The 19,960-nt window shown below is 44.7% G+C and overlaps 3 protein-coding genes and 1 long non-coding RNA gene across 4 annotated transcripts in view; 2 read left to right on the top strand and 2 right to left on the bottom strand.

The window, feature by feature from the left end:
• Positions 1-382: 382 nt before the first annotated feature.
• SRSF9 (serine and arginine rich splicing factor 9) lies at positions 383-8,329 on the top strand. Its single transcript, XM_082203475.1, has 4 exons — positions 383-951; positions 4,797-4,963; positions 6,506-6,678; positions 7,803-8,329. Exons 1-4 carry the CDS (start codon positions 701-703, stop codon positions 7,944-7,946), a joined length of 735 nt encoding a protein of 244 aa, XP_082059601.1. The 5' UTR covers positions 383-700; the 3' UTR covers positions 7,947-8,329.
• A 1,311-nt stretch (positions 8,330-9,640) lies between these two features.
• The window catches only part of LOC309521212, a 254,515-nt gene continuing 244,195 nt past the window's right edge, over positions 9,641-19,960 (bottom strand). The window contains exon 2 of the long non-coding RNA XR_014214569.1: positions 9,641-11,326. This is a non-coding gene — a long non-coding RNA (uncharacterized lncRNA). The remainder of the gene's footprint in view (positions 11,327-19,960) is intronic.
• Positions 10,920-15,342, bottom strand: GATC (glutamyl-tRNA amidotransferase subunit C). Its single transcript, XM_082203540.1, has 4 exons — positions 14,966-15,342; positions 13,570-13,739; positions 13,104-13,207; positions 10,920-12,121 (listed from the first exon to the last, which is right to left on the bottom strand). Exons 1-4 carry the CDS (start codon positions 15,071-15,073, stop codon positions 12,060-12,062), a joined length of 444 nt encoding a protein of 147 aa, XP_082059666.1. The 5' UTR covers positions 15,074-15,342; the 3' UTR covers positions 10,920-12,059.
• On the top strand, positions 15,139-19,182 carry TRIAP1 (TP53 regulated inhibitor of apoptosis 1). Its single transcript, XM_082203539.1, has 2 exons — positions 15,139-15,349; positions 19,011-19,182. Exons 1-2 carry the CDS (start codon positions 15,194-15,196, stop codon positions 19,092-19,094), a joined length of 240 nt encoding a protein of 79 aa, XP_082059665.1. The 5' UTR covers positions 15,139-15,193; the 3' UTR covers positions 19,095-19,182.

Raw genomic sequence — 19,960 nt, 5'->3', positions numbered from 1 at the left:
GAAGCAAAGTTCTTAACCCGAGGTACTATTTCTGGGTTAGCAGAGTCTGTAACCTGAAGTGTATGTAACCTGAAGCGTATGTAATCCGAAGTACCACTGTATCCCTATATTCCCTTTCCTGAAGCTACAATTTCAAAGAGGTTTAACGGCCAATCCTTCTCTTTCCAGCGAACTCTCAAGAGCTGCAACCACTCTGGCATCGATGGCTATTTCTTAACAGCTTCCAGCACCTTTAACAAACTACACTTCCCAGGATCCTTTTGGTGCTGAAGCCCTGACAAGTGGCATCACGCTATTGAACTGAGCGCATCCGCTCAAATATCCCCGGACGCCCCGCTGGAGGCACCCTTGGCCCACAGAAACCCGCGCATGCGCAAACTGCAGCCGCCGCCGCATGCGCATCCGGTGGCTCTTTCGTGCTCTCCCCTCCCTCCCTCGGAGTGAGGGTTTGCATCGGAGCCGTTCCTTTCCCCCCACCCCACTTCCCCATCTCTTCTCGGTGGCGCGTTGCCTCTCTCTCCTCCTCCCCTTTAAGCTGCGGTTTCCCCCCGCTCCTCATTTTTTGTCCTCCGTCACGTTGCTCCTTGCGGCGTGTGAAGGCCTGAGGGGGCGGCGGCCGAGGCCGAATCGCCTGACTGACTTGGCTGGCTGGCTCTAGGCCCCGGAGGCGTTTGCAGCGGCCTGTGGGGGACTCGGGAGGATGTCTGGGGGCTGGGGCCGGGATATGATGGACTACGGAGGCGGCGGGGCCGGCATGTCCGGAGGGGGCGGCCGGGGAGGCGGGAGCGGCGGCGGCGGCGACGGCCGCATCTACGTGGGCAACCTGCCGGCCGACGTGCGCGAGAAGGACCTGGAGGAGCTTTTCTACAAGTACGGCCGCATCCGCGACATCGAGCTGAAGAGCAAGCGCGGGCTCGCCCCCTTCGCCTTCGTCCGCTTCGAGGACCCCCGGTGGGTGACGGGGAGCGGGCCGGGTGGGTTCCCGGGTTCCCTCAGGCGGGAGATGTAGAGAACCCCCCCCAATAATCTCTCATATTTGGGAATGGGGGGTTCCCAAGCATGCCTGGAGGGTGGGGGGAGGAGGAAGAGGAGCCCCCAACCCCAATTTTGGGCATTTTGTGAATGTGGGGCTCTCCATCTTGCTGGCAGGGTGAGGTGCAAGCCCCGCCTCACCCCCTTCTCCTCCTCCTCCTTTCCCGCCTTTTTTAAATTTATTTTTATTTCGTTCTTTTTGGCACGTCACATGCTGGCTTTCTGCTATAATAATAATAATAATAATTTTTTTTTAAATTTATACCCCGCCCTCCCCAGCCAAGGCCAGGCTCAGGGCGGCTAACAACCAATAATAAAAACAAGTTGATTAAAATACAATTTAAAAGATTAAGATATAACATTAAAGCATTAGGATGCAGCCTCTTCACAGGAGGAGAAAGGAAAAAGAAAGAGGGGGAGGGAATCAAACCCACCTGCATCCACCCACCCAGACGGTTTTCAGATTATTATTATTTATATTAATGATATAAGGGGGTTGCTATCCACCATTTGCCATGCTCCAGAGAGTAGACCCGTTGAAATGGATGAGCTCAAGATAGTTAATTTCAGCAGGTCTCGAATACTGTTGAGTAGGATTGACATTGGATATGATCCGCTGAAATTGATAGATGTTTTGTTTTGGAATGGTTTCGGCTACACAAATAAAAATAAACATTGCCTTACAGTGTCACATTATCTTCTTTATGATAATCATTTTTATTAGTTTTCAATTACAACCCAATAATAGCCTCATAATAACAGTACCAATTTATAATTACCAATACCAGTCATTCAAATACCGAATCACATTGTCATTACCCACCCTTCCCCCTTAGGTTCCAGCAATTGAAACAGTATTAAAAACAGCTTAAAACAATTTAGTTACAAAAATAAGGCTGCCCTAGAGTCCATTAATTTCAATGGGTCTGCTATTATTGAGTAGCACTAAGATAAGATGCAACCCATTAAAATTAACAGACATAACTTGTATGGGGTCCATCAGTTTCAGTGGGTCTGCTATTGAGTTTGACAATGGATACAATCCATTAAAATTCATAGGCATGATTAGCATTGGGTCCATCAGTTTCAATGGGCTTTCCCTAAGTAGAACTCAGTTGCCTATAATCCTAAAATAATCTATATGAAATGTATTATGTTTATTTCCCACCTCGCTTCCTTAATGGAAGCCAAGGTGGCAAACATTATTATTATTATTATTACTATTATTATTGGAATTTATATACCGCCCTATACACCTGGTAGTGTTTTCTCAGGCAGCCTCCCATCTAGGCAATGAGCAGACCCTGCATTGTATCCAATACAGCCTTCACCAAACCCCATGTTGTTGGACTAGTTTGTGTAGAGATGGTCAACTGCTAGAAGGTAACTCGCTGCGTGTCTGCTTTTGCATTTGACGCATGTAAAGCTGTTCAGCAGGGTATGTGGCTCTTGATGTGAAAAAGGTTTCTCAGCCCTGGCCTGTGTAGATTGGCAGCAGCTCTCCAGGGATTCAGACAGGACATACAGTACTGGATATGTCAAGGATTGAACTAGGGATCCTCTGCGTACAAATTGGGTGTTCTGCCTCTGAGGTATGACCCTTCCAGAACATAGGTGGATCAGATGCACCTAGACCAATATTCTTTGCAAGAATACCAGCCACTAGTTTAGGGGTGGGGAACTGTGGCCCTCCAGATATTGTTGGACTACAACTCCCACCATCCTTGGCTGCTGGGGCTTACAACTGGGACTGTCCAATAACAAACAGCAGTGGAGGAGCCACAGTTTGCCCACCTCTGCTTCAAACCACACCTTGGGTTCAGTTTCTTTATATTCTGCCTTTCAGGATACAAATCCTGCCTAATTCAAGGTGATATGTATATTATATTTAAAAACACGCACAGAAACAAGATGGAGGATAAGATGGTGCCTTTTCCCAATTCATAAATGATTATTCGGGGGGGGGGGGGAGAAGTAAAATGGACTGTGGAATGGCTCATCTGCTGTTAATATTACAGTAGTATCTCGGGTTAAGTACTTAATTCGTTCTAGAGGTCTGTTCTTAACCTGAAACTGTTCTTAACCTGAAGCACCACTTTAGCTAATGGGGCCTCTCATTGCTGCTGCACGATTTCTGTTCTTATCCTGAAGCAAGGTTCTTAACCCGAGGTACTGTTTCTGGGTTAGCGGAGTCTGTAACCTGAAGCATATGTAACCCGAGGTACATAAAGACCACTGCATCTTTAGTAGGTTGCCAGTCTCCTTCCTGCCTTCCTTTCTTTCTTTCTTGACAAATCCTGGAACGGAGCCTTTATGTTTATGAATTAATTTTTAATTCATTAATTTTTGTACTGCTTTTCAAGAATAAAAATCTTCACAATGTGGTTCACATTAAATATAACAACAAAATGCAATATATAATATTTTAAAACATCATTAAATCCTATGGAAAGGGGGTTTTTCCTTCATTTTTACAGAGCGGTAGTCACGTAATCTGGGAAACCGGGTTCGTGTCTCTGCTCCTCCACATGCAGCTGCTGGGTGACCTTGGGCCAGTCACACTTCTGTGAAGTCTCTCAGCCCCACTCACCTCACAGAGTGTTTGTTGTGGGGGAGGAAGGGAAAGGAGAATGTTAGCCGCTTTGAGACTCCTGAAGGGGAGTGAAAGGCGGGATATCAAATCCAAATCCAAACTGTTGATCATGTATATATTAAATCTGCTTTACAAATATGTACTGTTCTGATTCTGGCAAATTCTTGTTAGTATGTCTTAGTCATTTTCTTCAAATATAGACGTCTATGCAATGCGTAGCTCAACACCACAGCATATATGACTGATAACAGACCATTAATCCTTAATCTGAGGAATGGAGGATTGGACTGCATCAGAAATTAGTCCAGTTACACAAAAGTCACACCCACAACCCCTTAAGTGGTGTAGTGAAGGGCTTTTTTGGGTTACCACATCAGGGATGAAGATTAACTACAAAAAATATGCTGGCATAAAGAAGCAGGCTGCAGGGGTTCCCAAAGTAGTGTTTGGCACATTGCTAATTGATCTGTAGAAAGTAGTCTGCTGGTGGAATTCTTGTTGCTCATAAGCTTACAGAGAAGCTTCTTCATTTTGTTGTATCTCTTGAAAGTAGCCTTCTTTGTGTAACTGACAATGGCTTTTTGAAACAGCTGGAGCAAAGGTGCCTTGGGCACTAATGTTTTTTAACCTGATTGCCACCTTCTTGATTTTACTCCAGGGAGACTAGAAAGTCAGCAGAGTAATTGGTGTTCGGAAAATAAATAGGAACTCCCTGGTGCTATGTTATGCTAACTGTTGTTGTAAGTGTAAGGCATGAATGTTCAGAATTCTTTTTATTGTTTGCAACATTTTGCGTCCTGATGGTGAATACTGTGTCCAGTCAGTATGTTTCATCCTGTGACTTTTCTCCAAAGCTAGAAACAACTTTATTGTTCATAAATGTCAAGTGCTAACATCTTCCAGCTTAGAAACTGGGAACCTCTCCACTTTTTCCAGCCTACTATATCTAAATGTTTATATATTTAAGTTTCAAAGTACAATAGTTCCTAGGAGTACTCATTTTCCAGAGGGTTAATCTATTTCAACAAATACAGCAAAGTATCTCTTTGTACCTTAAGGAGCAACAAAATGTGTTAGTCTGTAAGGTGCCAAAAGACTCTTCTCTTGTTTTCGTACCTTTCCTGTTCTGTCTGGGCAATGCTAAATTCATGCATATATTATTTGTTCACAGAGATGCAGAAGATGCAGTTTATGGGAGGAATGGCTATGATTATGGTCACTGTCGCCTTCGTGTTGAGTTTCCCAAACCTTCCAGAGGACGGGGTGGCTTTGGTGGGGGGCCTCGTGGGAGGAATGGCCCTCCTTCACGGCGTTCTGAATTCCGAGTCCTTGTTTCAGGTATGTTGCCTTCCATACTTCATACTGGCTGGGAGCCATCCTGATGCCATGCTACATGTTTTGGTATATTGGGGAGAAGGAGCACCTTGCTTCCATAATACAGGGTTTCTTCTTTAATAAGAAAACTGTTCCTGTGAAGGAGTTTTTTCAGAGCTGCAAGAGGAGAAGACAGCTTTCTGGTTCAATTAACAGAGGAAGCCTATTTTAATTTGCTTTTGGAGTTCAACTTCGTGAATGAATGGTGAGCAAAAGATAAATCTCATCTCCACCTGTAGGCAGGCATGAACTCAATGGACTTGGAAATGGGCAACTGGGAGGGTGAAGGGAAAGAAGAAGATCCTTGTAGTGTGCAGGGCCAGGAGGACTGGGTCTCCTAAAAGCAAATGATTCTCTGAGACAAAAATATGAGCATTAAAGAGCTGCCTGAGCTGCTGCTGCTGTGCAGTATTTCTGCTTATTATGAGAGAAAATAACCTGAATTAGATCCCTCAGTTAATAACCTTGTGGATCCCTCAGAGGAACCTTGCCATATCTGGAGTAGGTGTCTTGTTTAGTGAGTTGGGAGAGACAGGTGAAAAATACCTCTTGCTGGAGAGAAGTGGATGTATTTTGGAGGTTTTGCCATGGCGATCAAATCTCTGGAGAAAACTCAGCACTCCCTGACCAGTTTTATGGAATGGTCCACTTAAAACAAAACTCATTTTTTTAAAAAAAAAACATGTTTATTCCCATGTACTGCTTAAATAAAGTACAGTGACCTATCTTGGTGCTTCTCTGCATGGTACTGTGGCATCCTGGCTAAAAATGTGATTGCTCCCTGTGAGGAAACTACTGAATTGCAATCTCTTCAGCTTTGCATCAGGACCTGAAAACAAAAGTGTTGAACCCCAGAACCACAGAAGCCTGGGAGGGCAGGGAGGATATCTGGAGGAATCTCTTTGACGTTTGGCATGAATGGGAGAACGTGCATTGCTAGAGAGTATTGTGAAGCGTTCTTGAAAACTGCTAGGAGCAGCAGTGTTCTAGTGTCTCCAGAATGCGATGTGGAACAGGGGAGCCACTTACCTTTGCCTTTACTTAAGGTTGATGCTGATAGTTAAACACAGGTATCCTTGCTTCGCTGCCCAAGGACCCAAATTGGAATCAAAACTCATACTGTTAGAAGGGGACTATCATTCTTGGATGGGAATCTGATCCTGAGTAACTTAAGTCGTATGTGGAGTACAAGCTGCCCAGGCAGAGTTAGGGGTGATGTTAAGTTTACCTTGGACCAACAGGAGGAGGATTCCTTTCAAAGCCCAGAACTCTGAATCCTACCTAGGGGACCACCTTGCTGACAATGAAAGGCTCATCTACTCAGGAATGGAACTTAACTGCTGTTCTTTGGATCCTTAATAAGCAGGAAGTCTGTGGAAGTGGTGGATGGAGTCTCAGACCCGCTGGAGGGACCATTCCAGGGTGTGCAGCTTTTTCCGGCCCAGCCTAAGCCGCAAGTGCCATCTCTTTACGTAGTCTCTTATGTTTTGTGTTCTCACTGCTCAGGGCTTCCTCCATCAGGCAGCTGGCAGGACCTGAAGGATCATATGCGTGAAGCTGGTGATGTATGTTATGCAGATGTACAGAAAGATGGAATGGGGGTGGTTGAGTTTCTCCGCAAGGAAGACATGGAATACGCACTGCGTAAACTGGATGACACCAAATTCCGATCTCATGAGGTGGGTCCCTGCCTGTGGGTGAAGAGCATGTGCGTTGTGCCAGTCATGGAGGAACATGCGTTAACGTGTCCTGTTGTGATGCTCTCAAGAGGCTCCGGGGGCACAGTCTAGCAATAGTCTCGGAATTGGTGGCTAATAGTAATCCTTGTAGCATGTTAGGGATCCAGCTTAAAAGAGTGGTCAAGGCCTTGTGAAACCTGCCCCATGATGGCGTGGTGTGAGCCCTGACAGCCAAGGCCAGGTTTTCTGGGGTTCATTCCTAAGTTACATGGAAAAAAAATAAGCATTTGGATTTACTTGCCTCTGTCTTCTTCTAGGTAAGTCGAGTTGACTTGCTTTGCCATTCTCCCTTTAACAGACCAAGAGTTGAACAGAGATTGCTAGTGGTTGGCTGTTGAATAAGCTTAGCTCACCTTTGCCTTGGCAGCCAGAGCTTGCATCCACAAACTGCAACGCTTCTCCCCAGAGATGCTGATGAGTAACCATAGTGGTTACAATAGCAGTCATTCCCACCTATGCATGGAACCTCTTCCTATGGTGGTCTCATGATGTCTCTGCCATAAACCAGTTTTTCCCCCCCGTCTTGGGGCATTGCTACCTCTCTTGCAACCACCTTCCATCTGCTGCAACCACCCCCTCTGTCACAGCTGGAGGCTGCTTGCTGTGGGATTTCCCTTCAGAACCTGAGCTGCTGAGATACAATTAAATTAAGATGAGCTGGTGAGACAGTTCACCAAGGCATCTCCCAACTATGCTGAAGGACTCCACTAGATTACATCTCTTTCCCTCTGGCAGTTAAAAGTTGGAAACTATCGACATCTTCGCCCTTCTTAGTTAGATGAGGACAGAACATGGCTGTGTTTGCCTTACTAATACCTGCACCGTACTAGCTGTTATGTAACACATGCCCTTCGTCTGTAGACCCTCAAGGGCCAGATCAGAGCTGGCCCAAGGCAGCAGCAGTAGATGGACTCCTACTTACGTATATATGGAAAAAAAGCTATCTCCAGCCTCGAGCCACTTGTGCATTGGTTCCTGATCTTCATTTTTGGCATTCATTCATTCATAACGTTGACCACAGGATGTTATGCCAATGTTTGGGTTTTCTCTGTTTTAAATTCCAGGGTGAAACATCCTATATCAGAGTTTGTCCTGAAAGAAGCATCAGCTATGGCTACTCGCGCTCCCGTTCTGGTTCAAGGAGTCGCGATTCTCCATACCAAAGCAGGGGATCGCCACGCTACTCTTCTCCCTTCAGGCCATACTGATTGCACCCAACAGGGACTTCTAAAAATGTGAACTGAGCTCTTTATTTCTGCTCAGAGTTTACATTCCAAAATGGATGGATATAGTCTTTCGTAGGAAGCCTTGTTCCCCCCCTTTCTTATTCAATAAAATCTTTTTTTATGACTTACAGTTTTTACTAGGGAAGTGTCGGTAATGAAATACTATAAAACATTGCCACTTGAACTTCTTTTGTTTGGAAAATGTACATTGTTTTTGTTTCTCCTTCTGAACGAAGGGATATGAGCTTGAGAACTAGTATGCGTTAATGGTTGTCTGCAGGAAGGTGCTGTAAAGCAGTGGAGCAACCTGTATGGCTCAGCCTGTTGTGTTGTTTTGAAATATACTTAAATGTTTCTGTAACTCATCAGTGGGTGACTGTCTTTTTGTGCAGGTGGGAAGCTGGTGTAAAATACAGCTTTTAAATTCCTTTCTGTTCCTGGGTTTATCAAAGCCTACTGGTCAAACCGGGTATTGTAGTGGGGGGGGGGAATCAACAGAATATTTACACTACAGTAATATGATTTAAAAGTTGCTCAGATATAATAACCCTGAGTGCTTTCAGATGGGGAGTGCATTGTGGAATTGGTGTTGCTTACGCATTTTATTTTTTTGCAGCATCTACACATTGTTTTCATAAAAATGCCAGCCCATACGTGTTCACAAACAATCCGGATAAAAACTGATAAGTGAAAATAACCCATTAATCATCCACAGTGACCACTGGAGTGGAAACATGCTTGCGGCATGTGGGGGGAGTTTGTCACATCTGTTATTCTCTAGTGAATGTTCCCGATTGCCACACCCCTACTTCCGTTTGCTCCTCATCTGAATGTAGCCTAGCTGTTTCATTTCTGGCAGCAAAAATGACATGAGCCTGCCTATTTCCACTGACTGCCACATGCAGTAGGCATGTCTGAAACCATTTCAGCAGAGGACATATGTGGAACTATCTTGGAGACCCATATTGCAGTTGCACACATTGGACTTTTAAATAAAACCAATAGAACTTTATAGCAGAACACCTCTTATACTTCTCTGTTACATGTCAAGTAAATATCACTCTTGCAAAATACCAGAGTATTAATTAAAATTTTAAAAACTACAATTGTCCCTATGAAAAGCCCACAATCTTCTGTTTTGCCCTTTGTAAAACATAACTAAAGCTGATAACATTTGCTCTCGTGCACTTCCTGGGTTTTCTCTCCCTCCCACCACAAAAAAAGCTACAGAAGTGCTTGTGCACCTGCCAGATTAGAAAAATTGGGGAGATGGGTGGAGCAGAAAAATACAGCACAGATGCATTCAGTCAAGCTCCAGTATGGAATAGCAGTGACTGTCCACAACTGGAAGAACAGACCTCGTAGGACTTCACATGCCAAATGCACATGACATAAATTGGTTATGAAGTCCCAGTTTTAAGGGCCTTTTCTAGAGGCCTCTGTAACTTCATGACCCCCAGTACGTTTCTGAGCACAAGGTGAGGATCTACAAAGCCCTAAACAGCCTTGGCTCCATACGCTCTATCGTCCAGCTCTAAGGACCTTCTGGCAATTCCCTCACTGAGAAGCAAAGTTACAGGGAATTGGGTAGAGGGCCTTCTCAGCAGTGGTGCCCTCCCTGTGGAACACCCTCCCATCAGATGTTGAGATAAAGAACAACACAGCTTTTAGAAGACTTCTAAAGGCAACTCTGTATTGGGAAGTTTTTAATGTGTGATGTTTTACTATGTTTTTATGTGTTGCAAGCCGCCCAGAGTGGCTGGGGAAACCAGATGGGCAGGGTATAAAGAATAAAATTATTATGAGGCAACATCAAAGAAAGATAACAGGCAAGGCAGGAGAATTAGTGAAGGGGCTGCTGGAATAGGAAGCACAGCACCAGAGCACAACTAATGGGATAGGTTCCTTCTCTGGCCAAAGACTTGACAAACACAGAGGGGTATTTCCTGTGCATCTAGCCAACTACTAAATCTGCCCAATTATTATTAATTTCATTTCTATACCACCCTATACCCGAAGGTCTCAGGGCAGTTCACATGAAATATAAAATACATACAAAATACATAAAATCAAAATGCAATGCAAGCATTTGCTCCTTTGAGAGGAAGGGTGGAATATAAATTCAGTTAATAAAGCTGTATTAAAGCCCCATTGCTACTTGACTTGTAAACCTTTGAAATTAATGTTTTGTAGTAGTTGACACGTAAAACAAGAGATGTTCCATTTCATACCTATGAAGTTGTATTTGCCTCAAGCCTAGAGGGCTTCCTGGCAAAGACACTATTGCATGCTTAGAGGCTGACTTTTCTATCTTGCCTGCAACCACAGAGAGAGCATTCTCCGATTATGTGATAATTTATTTAAGTGCTGGCCTGGATAATATTTGTTAAGCCTTGTAACAGCTGTAAAGAAGGCCTAACCTCAGGTTTGGAGCTAAGTTAAACTATTAAGTGTGCTGTATCATGTTAAGGCTGCAATCCAATCCATGCATACAATAGAGTTGTGCTACTGGTGTCCATGCGATGCGGGTGGCGCTGTGGGTTAAACCACAGAACCTAGGACTTGCCGATCAGAAGGTTGGTAGTTCGAATCCCCGCGACGGGGTGAGCTCCCGTTGCTTGGTCCCAGCTCCTGCCCACTTAGCAATTTGAAAGCACGTCAAAGTGCAAGTAGATAAATAGGTACCGCTCTAGTCGGAAGGTAACCGGCGTTTCCGTTTGCTGCTCTGGTTCACCAGAAGTGGCTTAGTCATGCTGGCCACATGACCCGGAAGCTGTACGCCGGCTCCCTCGGCCAGTAAAGCGAGATGAGCGCCGCAACCCCAGAGTCGGTCATGACTAGACCAAATGGTCAGGGGTCCCTTTACCTTTACCGGTGTCCATGGATTTCTATATAAATAAAAGGTCAGACTGCATATGTTATACATAAACAGGTCAAATTGATGAGGAAATGCACTTCAGATCAGCAAATTATTTATTACATACAGCTCAACAGTATCTTGAAAACTAGTTTCCTTTTCTGAAGCAGAAATTCATATACCAATATGAAAATGACAAATACTGCATAGTTGATAATGTGCTTCAGTGCCCTTTGATTCCCCTTCTGAGCCAAATATTACTAGTCTGCTCTCATAGGTTTTGTAAGTACCAAACCATGAGCCCATCTCATAAATTAACTCTACAGCAACATTCTGTTAGAATAGTATCACAACTACCACTGAGCAACATGCTTGTTCCAAAGGTCTGCCATATGTTTCCAGGAAAACATATATCCTATTGTCTACTGTTGCCTGTTGTCTACTTCTCACAAGTTTTTATGTGTATGGTTTTTTAAAATAGTGATTCCTTTATGCGTATAACTATCTGTTCCCTGAATCTATAGTACCATTAAATATCACACCTATACTTCTCCCACGTTTTGAGAGGTGTGAGCTAACCCATAGTCTCTCTTGGGCTGGATAGGAAGAAACTGCCAGAAGTCTGTGTCTCCCCTCTTTCATCTCGTATCATTCAGCGCATCACAGACAACCACTCCATCCTTGGGCACCTTTGACAGCTGGATAGCCTTGAGATTCTGCTCCCTCAAATATGCCAGTCTGCTTATCCAGACACAGAACACTGGACAATGACACATCAGTCCTTGCTGTGATCACTCTCCTTTCAATACACAGAGCTCAGAAATCTGCTACATTCTGCTATCTGGTTTCTCGATCATTTTTCTAAAACCATTTCCCCTTTAGAAGTAGAAAGTTTGGTTTTGGGTGTTTTGTTTTTGAACAGGCGAAAGGGTTATGGTTGTGAAAATCTTTTGGCATAACTAAAAATGGTGTTGGGTACATCCGAAGCCAATTGAAATAAGCAGGTTTAAGGACACTTGACTCTGGGTTGGATTGTTGCCCTCATTGTTGGATTGTATACACAATTTAAAAATGCCCGAGTCAATAATAACTTAGGCCTAAGCAGTACAGAAACAGCAGTCATTTCAGAGAGAAAAGTCAAGTTGCACAAGGGATGTGGTGAAGGTTTATCCTGCATGCAGCTTCATGGAGTAGATGCTGGCTGCTGAAGAAGTCTATTGTGGCATCTGATGTAGAGCCTAGGACTCTTCTTTCCACGGAAAACTACTTCTGTTTTCAAGCTCTGGTAAAGGGATGTTACCTAACACAAAGAATAAAATTGGCTGGAATTAAGTGCTTGTTAGTATAGGTTTGCTTTGACAGCGTAAGCCATTCTCTCTTACACCCAGAGTAAATGTTTGTACCATCTAATACATAGTAAAACTAGCAGTGGTGAACATGTATGCCTCAGTTACTGATAGTTAAGCAAAATGGGCTGACTAATGCTTCTTTAGGGGTTATCGGAGCAACTCTGTTTCTTGGTAATTCCACAATTAGGTGTGTACAGCATGCATGCCTGGGATGGTGGTGGAGACAGAACAATAAGATACTGCATGCAGAGTTCTGCTTCCTGGGAATCTCAGCTTTAAAATCTAGTCCTTGTGTTGGTGAAACTGTGCTTGGGATGTAAGCAAGGCATTGTAAATCTACAAAAGGTAGAAGGGTTTCTGAGTAAGTTTTCCACAGTGGCTAGGGGACACTACTACCCTGCACAGTTGCTTATCCAAATCAAGTACAGTGGTACCTCGGGTTAAGAACATAATTTGTTCTGGAGGTCCGTTCTTAACCTGAAACTGTTCGTGACCTGAGGTACCACTTTAGCTAATGGGGCCTCCCTCTGCTGCCACTGCACCACCACCGCACAATTTCTGTTCTCATCCTGAAGCAAAGTTCTTAACCCAAGGTACTATTTCTGGGTTAGTGGAGTCTGTAACCTGAAGCGTCTGTAACCCGAGGTACAACTGTACTAGCAAAATTACTGTGCAGGACATCAAAAGCTGTGCAAATTCAACTGTTTATTTGCATAATTCAGGGTTGCTTGGAGGACCCCACGTTAAAAGACAGACTTGCTCTTAATCTCTCTTGTACATTAGCTGAATTGGAGATTGTCATTATTTAACTGAAATTAGTTAGGATGTGATTGTTAATAAACTCTGTCTAACACATACTCTTAAACTTGAAGAGGTCTAGAAATGTCAAAACTACATCAAAGCCTTGACTGCATATCTGATGCAAGATAATACCTGGTGGAGCTACAAAATAGTCTTCAACGGTCTCCTTGGCTTTCTCCAGTAGCTCCTCTGCACAGTTGCCTTCTGTGACTTCATCTTCCCTGAGGTACAGATACCTGAGGAGAACAAATAATTATTCAACATTGTGGAGGTAGTTGGGATACATACAGAATTGAAGCAGTTTACCACAATGCTTGTCACCTAAGGATCAGGCTACACCACCTGCCCCCCCCCCCCCAAGGATTCAAGTGTGTTGTTCTTTACTTCAAAAGCAATCAACATGATTTGTGGCAACAAGCCTTATGGGCTATCTTCTCCACATGCTTTCTCTGATGTTTATTTACTCTCTGGTTATGATGATGAGGAATAAGTGTTCACAGGAATATCCTGTACCAATTTCAGAAAAATTCAAGACTTTCCCTGCTGGACCAATAGGGAAAATTTTAACAGCTGATATGCAAGTGATCCTGATACTTACCTGTCTTCCAGTACTGAATCCATCGGCTCTACTCCATCTGTATTAACTGCATGGAGTTTTTCAGCAAATTCAATGGCTTTTTCCAAACGCTCCACACCTTCCTGATTGCGGAAATCGACAAGTGCCAGGCGCTCCAGGTGATCAAGCAATTCCAAAGTTACTTTTTTATTCTGGAAGAGGAAAAGTAATGCAATTAGATCCTGCAAAGAGGTCCTTGGGAAATGATAACATAAAGCAACTTGTACAGAATCACATCTGTTTCTTTCTGAAAATCCATTTTTTTCTTTAAAAACAACATTTGGAAGGAAATTTGTATTGCAGTTTCTCTTGGCTTTATATACTTGTTGCTCTTTCTGTTGCTTCCAAGTACGTATACATGTTTGGAACTCCAGTATCGATTGCATAAACTTGTTAAAACCCACACAGCTGAAATATTTAAACAAGCCAAACTTTCCTGAATTCAGTAATAATTGGAACAGAGGACAGCATTTACCTTATATAAACAGTGAATATCAGAGAACATAAATCCTACTGGAAGGAAAGTAAGGGTATATTCCAACCATGCACAAGCCATAGGTTATGTTGTATACACACACCCTCCACCCAGGTTCTGCTGACAGCAAAAACTGCTAGGTTTTTAGCAAGCGCAATTAGAATAAGATCTATTGTTTGATTATTGATGTAATACAAAATGTATTTTGTATAGTTAAGTTTTTACCTCTATCTTCAGTACATTTTATTTTATTGCTATGGCTAATGTCTGCTGCTGATTCTTCTGATCTGATCCTCCATCCAGGTAAGGAAGAGGCATGATCACAGTTCAATGGCATATTCCAGCCAGAAAAGGCACTCAAGCAGAGCCTGTGAGAGGCATGACATGGGCAGAATCTTGAGGACCTGATAGATTCAGAAACCCGCAATCAGCCCCAGGGCCTGAGGTATTCCACCCTGTGATGTACATGGAACATAGGAAGCGGCTTCACACACCCTTGGTCTGTCTAGCTCAGTATTGCTTACACTGTCAGGCAATGACTCTCCAGGGTTTCAGACAAGGAGACTCGCCCAGCCCTAACTGGAGATGCCATTGGTGGTTGAACTATCCTGCATGCAATGCAGCTGCTATAGTCACTGAACCATGACTGCATGATAATTATATAATAGGAAGAACCTTGTAAATCACCTTGAGCTCCTTGGAGGAAAGGTGGCCAACAAATGCAATTAATGCATCACTGTCATCACTACAATTTGAGAGCCCTTAAGCTATATGTCCAAGAACCCACCTTTTTGTTTTTGTTTAAAAGACCTCTACACACGCTCAGAAGCACTCTCTCCTATGTCACTTCCTCGTATTTCTGGGGACAAGCTCTGCTTAGGCGCCGCCGGGCCTTTTACTCACCCGGGGAGCCCCTGCTTCCCTAGGCGGCGCGGGGAGACCCCCTTCAGGAACTCCAGCCTGGGAGCAAAACCCCGCACGGAAAACACGGGCGAGCCGCCGAGCCCACATGCCTTCCTCTGGCCGGGCGCTCCGGAAGCGCGTCGGCACATAACCCCGCTTCCGTGCGCCAAAGGCGGAAGTCACGCTTACTTCCGGGTTCGCGCTTGGAGGTTCGGTGCTGCGGTCGCCATGAACAGCGTCGGCGAGGCCTGCACGGAGATGAAGCGGGAGTACGACCAGTGCTTCAACCGCTGGTTCGCCGAGAAGTTCCTGAAGGGCGAGGGCGGCGACGGCAGCGGAGACCCCTGCGCCCAACTCTTCAAGCGCTACCAGCTCTGCGTCCAGGCAAGGGAGGGCACCTCTGAGCGCATGCAGAGGTCGGGGCGGCGGGGCTTGCGCTTCAGGCTTCGGCTGCATCTGCACCTCGCGTTTAAAGCGCTATTTCTTGCCTTTCTGTCTCACTTTATTTCCTCTAAGGAGCTGGAACATAGTCGCCTCCCCCCAATCTCATTTAATCCTCTGGGTGAGGTTGCGAGGCTGGGACTTCCTCAGGGTCACCCAAGTAAGCTCGATGGTCCAGTCCAGCCATAGCTGTCAACTTTTCCCTTTTCTTGCGAGGAATCCTATTCGGAATAAGGAAATTTCCCTTAAAAAAAGCGAAAAGTTGTCAGCTATGAGTCCAGCACTCTTGAACATAACGCCCAACCAGCTCTCAAAACACATATCTGAACCGCTTAAAAGCTACAATAACACTGTGATGGTCACAGCTCAGAACTCTAGAAACCTCAGTATGTTCAGGGTGCTGCGGGCTGTTAGGAGATGCTTCTGCTTGCCTCATGTAGCTGCCATTCCCAGAGTCCCCTGTGATGGTGAAGCCATTCTGGGAATTGTCGTTCCAGAAAGGGAATTCGGCGGTCTCTTAACAAATCTGAGAGTCAGCGTGGTTTAGTGGTTAGCAAATCAGACTACCAGGACCTGGGAGAACAAGATTCAAATCCCCATTGGGCCAGGAAGGTCATTGGATGTACCTTGAGGCCAGTCACTCCCTCTCAGCCTAACCGATCTCATAGGGTTGTTGTGTGGATCAAATGAGGAAGGGGAGAATTCTGCGCACCACTTTGAGCTCCTTCGAGAAATAGGTGGGGTAGAAATGCAAAAACTCAGCACCCTTGACAAACTACAGTTCCCAGGATTCTTTGGGGGAAGTCATGGTCCTTTAAAGTGGTATGATACTTCTTTAAATGCAAGATGTGGCTCTCATCTCTGTTAGGGGACCTCAGGCAGGGTGTGCTTGGTGGTGGTCAGTGGGGGAGGGCGTGCAGGTCTTCCTTTAAGTGAAGTCAGACAAGATACTGCCCATATTTTTCTGTGTATAAGATGCCCCCATGTATAAGACACACCTAACTTTTTCATTAAAAAACCTAATCTTTTACATGGAAAAATACAGTACTTTGCATGGGTTGCAGAGAGAGAAAATGGGGAGCATGTTTACGAACAGAAAAACACTTGCTTTTGCACTGTAGAAAAAATGTGGTAGTAGTTAGAGTAGTCTCCAGATGTTTTGGACTACAGCCACACCAATTGCAGCTGGTGGGAGTTGTCCCGAACATCTGGAAGGTGACAGATTGTCAAAGACTGCACTATGGACTGTTGTCTCGTGCTGATGGGAGTTGTGGTCCAGGACTTCTGGAGGCTACCGGGTTGGCCAAGCCTGGTCTATGTTTTACGAGTTCCACATTCTGTGGTATATGATTCTAATCTTTTTTCCCCTGTGTCTAAATACACTTTTTTCTATTGAGACAATTAAGTAAAGTGACTGGGGCTTATGAGAATTGTAGTCCAAAACATCTGGAGGGCACTAGAGTAGCGCAACCTAGGTTGGACTAGGGCTGGGTTGATCCAAGTTCAAAATTCCCTATTTGGTCATTAAGCTCCTTGGGCCAGTTGCTACCTCTCACCCTCAGGATTATTGTGGGGGAATGGGGGAGGAGGAGAGTTGGGTACACTGCTTTGTGATCCTTAGAGGAAGGGTTGAGTAAAGGGCAACATATTCACCAGGTCTCAAAATCAGTCCCTGGAACTTCTAGTGAGAGGCTCAGGCTGCAATAATTGTACACTTACCCCCTCCCCCAGACCCTAATAGAACAACTGGTTGGTGGAGGCAGAACTGATCAACATGCATACATCACACAAAACTCTGGAAGTCACAATCATAGAATTGTAGAGTTGGAAGGAACCCCGAGGGTCATCCACTCCAACCCCCTGCAGTGTAGGAGTCACAAGAAGAAGAAGAAGAGTTTGGATTTGATATCCTGCCTTTCACTCCCCTTCAGGAGTCTCAAAGCGGCTAACATTCTCCTTTCCCTTCCTCCCCCACAACAAACACTCTGTGAGGTGAGTGGGGCTGAGAGACTTCAAAGAAGCGTGACTGGCCCAAGGTCACCCAGCAGCTGCAGGTGGAGGAGCGGAGACGCGAACCCGGTTCCCCAGATTACGAGACTACCGCTACACCACACTGGCTCTCTGCCCACACAATCTGGGTAGCATAGTTTATGACAGGGGTGGCAGCCTATGGTTTTTTGGCAGGGAAAGAGGTTGAACTATAGGAGAACAACTTTTTGTTTTTTCCCCGAGTGCCATTTTGTGTTTTGCTTTTACACAAGCAATAATGTAATAGGTAATCCCCGCAATAACATGTTTGTGCAGGTGTCTTGCAAGGGAACGAGAAAGTTATAGTCATTACAGCAATTGCTATAATAGTATATGTCCTCACTTTAATGCTGTTTGTGTAGTTGTTGCTGTTTATACAGTGCTATTACCATATTTTTGCTTTTAATGTTCTGTGGATGGATCCCTGACCTCGGGAAGCTTACAATCCAGCATAGACAATAGCCAGGCATGAGGAATGCGTTTGCAAATACTTTGCAAATTTCTTTATATTCCACTTTTCTTCCTCCATGTCACCCACGGTGGTGCACATTTAGGTGCTAGACATTCTCTCCTCCAGGCACTGATCACACCCAGACCTGCATGTGCCCTCAGAATGTATCCGGGGACATTTTAGGAATGTGTACACAATTTTAGGAAGGAGCTTCAGACATAGGGAACAATTTTGCCTCTAGCCCCAAATTTTGCAATTCTCTCTATACAAATAGGGAAACCACTGTCCTAAGCATAATACGGAATTTGGGGGCTTTATCAGATGCAGTTCTAAGTTAAGGTCACTTATAAGTATACTAGTTTCACTGGTGAAATGCTTTGCAGCAGTGGATCACTGTTGAACTTGAGAATGCAAAATTACTGTATTTTTCACCCCATAGGGCGCACCTAGTTTTTTTTTTTGGGGGGGGATAAAGAAAAAAAAATATTTTTCCCCAGCCCCCAGAACAGGCTGCTATCCGCAGGGATGCAGGCAGCTCTCCGCAAGCCGTGGGAGCCGGGCGCGAAGTCGCGCCGGGCTCCCACGGCTTGTGCAGAGGTGCACAAAGCCTGGGGCGCGCTGAGCTCAGTGCGCCCCAGGCTTAGGGATGCAGAGCTGCGCGAAGCCCGAAGCCTGGGGTACGCTGAGCTCAGCGCGCCCCAGGCTTCGGGATGCAGGCAGCTCTCCACAAGCCTAGGGAGCCTGGCGGGAACTCCCGCGGGCTCCCAAGGCTTGCGGATAGCTTCCCGAAGCCTGGAGAGCGAAAGGGGTCGGTGCGCACCGACCTCTCTTGCTCTCTAGGCTTCAGCAAAAGCCTGCATTCGCCCCTTCATTTTTGGGGGGGGAAAAGTGTGTCCTATAGGGCGAAAAATACAGTAGGTGGTTGGTAATGTATCTGCCATGTAACAAGTTTCGGCTAGCACAGCTGTTGCACTGGATTTCTCTGTTGTGGAGCATTAATTCTCACCCTTGCACTAGTGGGCAGAGAATGCTGAATTCAGCGCTTTGTGGTTTTTTTATAATTTGGTTACTTTTTAGACCATATTTGTAAATATTAAAATATGCTTGCCTTTTTGCTTCTTCCAGAAAGCTATTAAGGAGAAAGACATCCCCATTGAAGGACTGGAATTCATGGGCCCCAGCAAAGGGAAGTCGGAAAACTCTTCTTGACCATGATGGTCACAGAAAAAAATATTCTGAACCCACACCGGCATGCTAAATCCAGTTGGCTGCTGGACAAGGACTATAGCTATGTTGCCCATGAACTATAGCTATGTTCAGCCCATGAACATCTGCCTCATTAATCTAGTAGCAAGCTTTATATCTACTGACGTATTGTGGGTTTTATCATGTGCAGAGTGGGATTCTCCCGATTTACAACTGAATGTATTTCTAACAAAGGAGTTGGGAAGAAACTCATTCCTGGTTTTTGATCAACCAGTTGTTTTTATTTATGTAAATCTTAACTGCAACTGTTAAAATGAATGTCAGGGTCAATCTCATACATTAATCAATGTGTTCTGTTGGGATTTTACTTTCTGTTTGTCAATTCCACTTCTAGTGGTAGCAGAGAATTCCACTTGGGCTGTAAGTTAAACCTAACGTTAAAGGATACCATATTCAGTGAAATACTGCTGGAGAAATACTGTGCCTCTGAGGAAGTTGGCCTCGTTCTGTGTCTGTTTGTTCAGCTATTCCAAGAAGCCCAGGCCAGATGTAGAAGTTTAAAGGGTACAATGCTTTCTATTTACCAAAGGGAGGAAAGGTTTCAACTTCAGCACAGTGTTGTTGGGATTGACCTCAAAAACTTGAAGTCTGTCTACAGCATAAGATGGATGTATAAAAGGTGGGTCTCCATTTCACTTGGCCAAAGTCAAGTTATTAAAATGAGCCAGCATTGTTTTAACTTGTTGCCTGATTTATAAACCTGTAGGAGGAAATCTAGAATTGAAACAAGTTGGTAGCTGATATCAACAAGCATCTAGTGTCATACAATCTTACCATAGTAGCTAAAATGCATCGGTGTTCGTTCAGAG

Source organism: Podarcis vaucheri (assembly GCF_965113315.1).
Source record: "Podarcis vaucheri genome assembly, chromosome: 16".
NCBI lineage: Eukaryota > Metazoa > Chordata > Lepidosauria > Squamata > Lacertidae > Podarcis > Podarcis vaucheri.
Note: the sequence above shows the minus strand (reverse complement) of the source record. Positions and strands in the feature narration are given on the sequence as shown.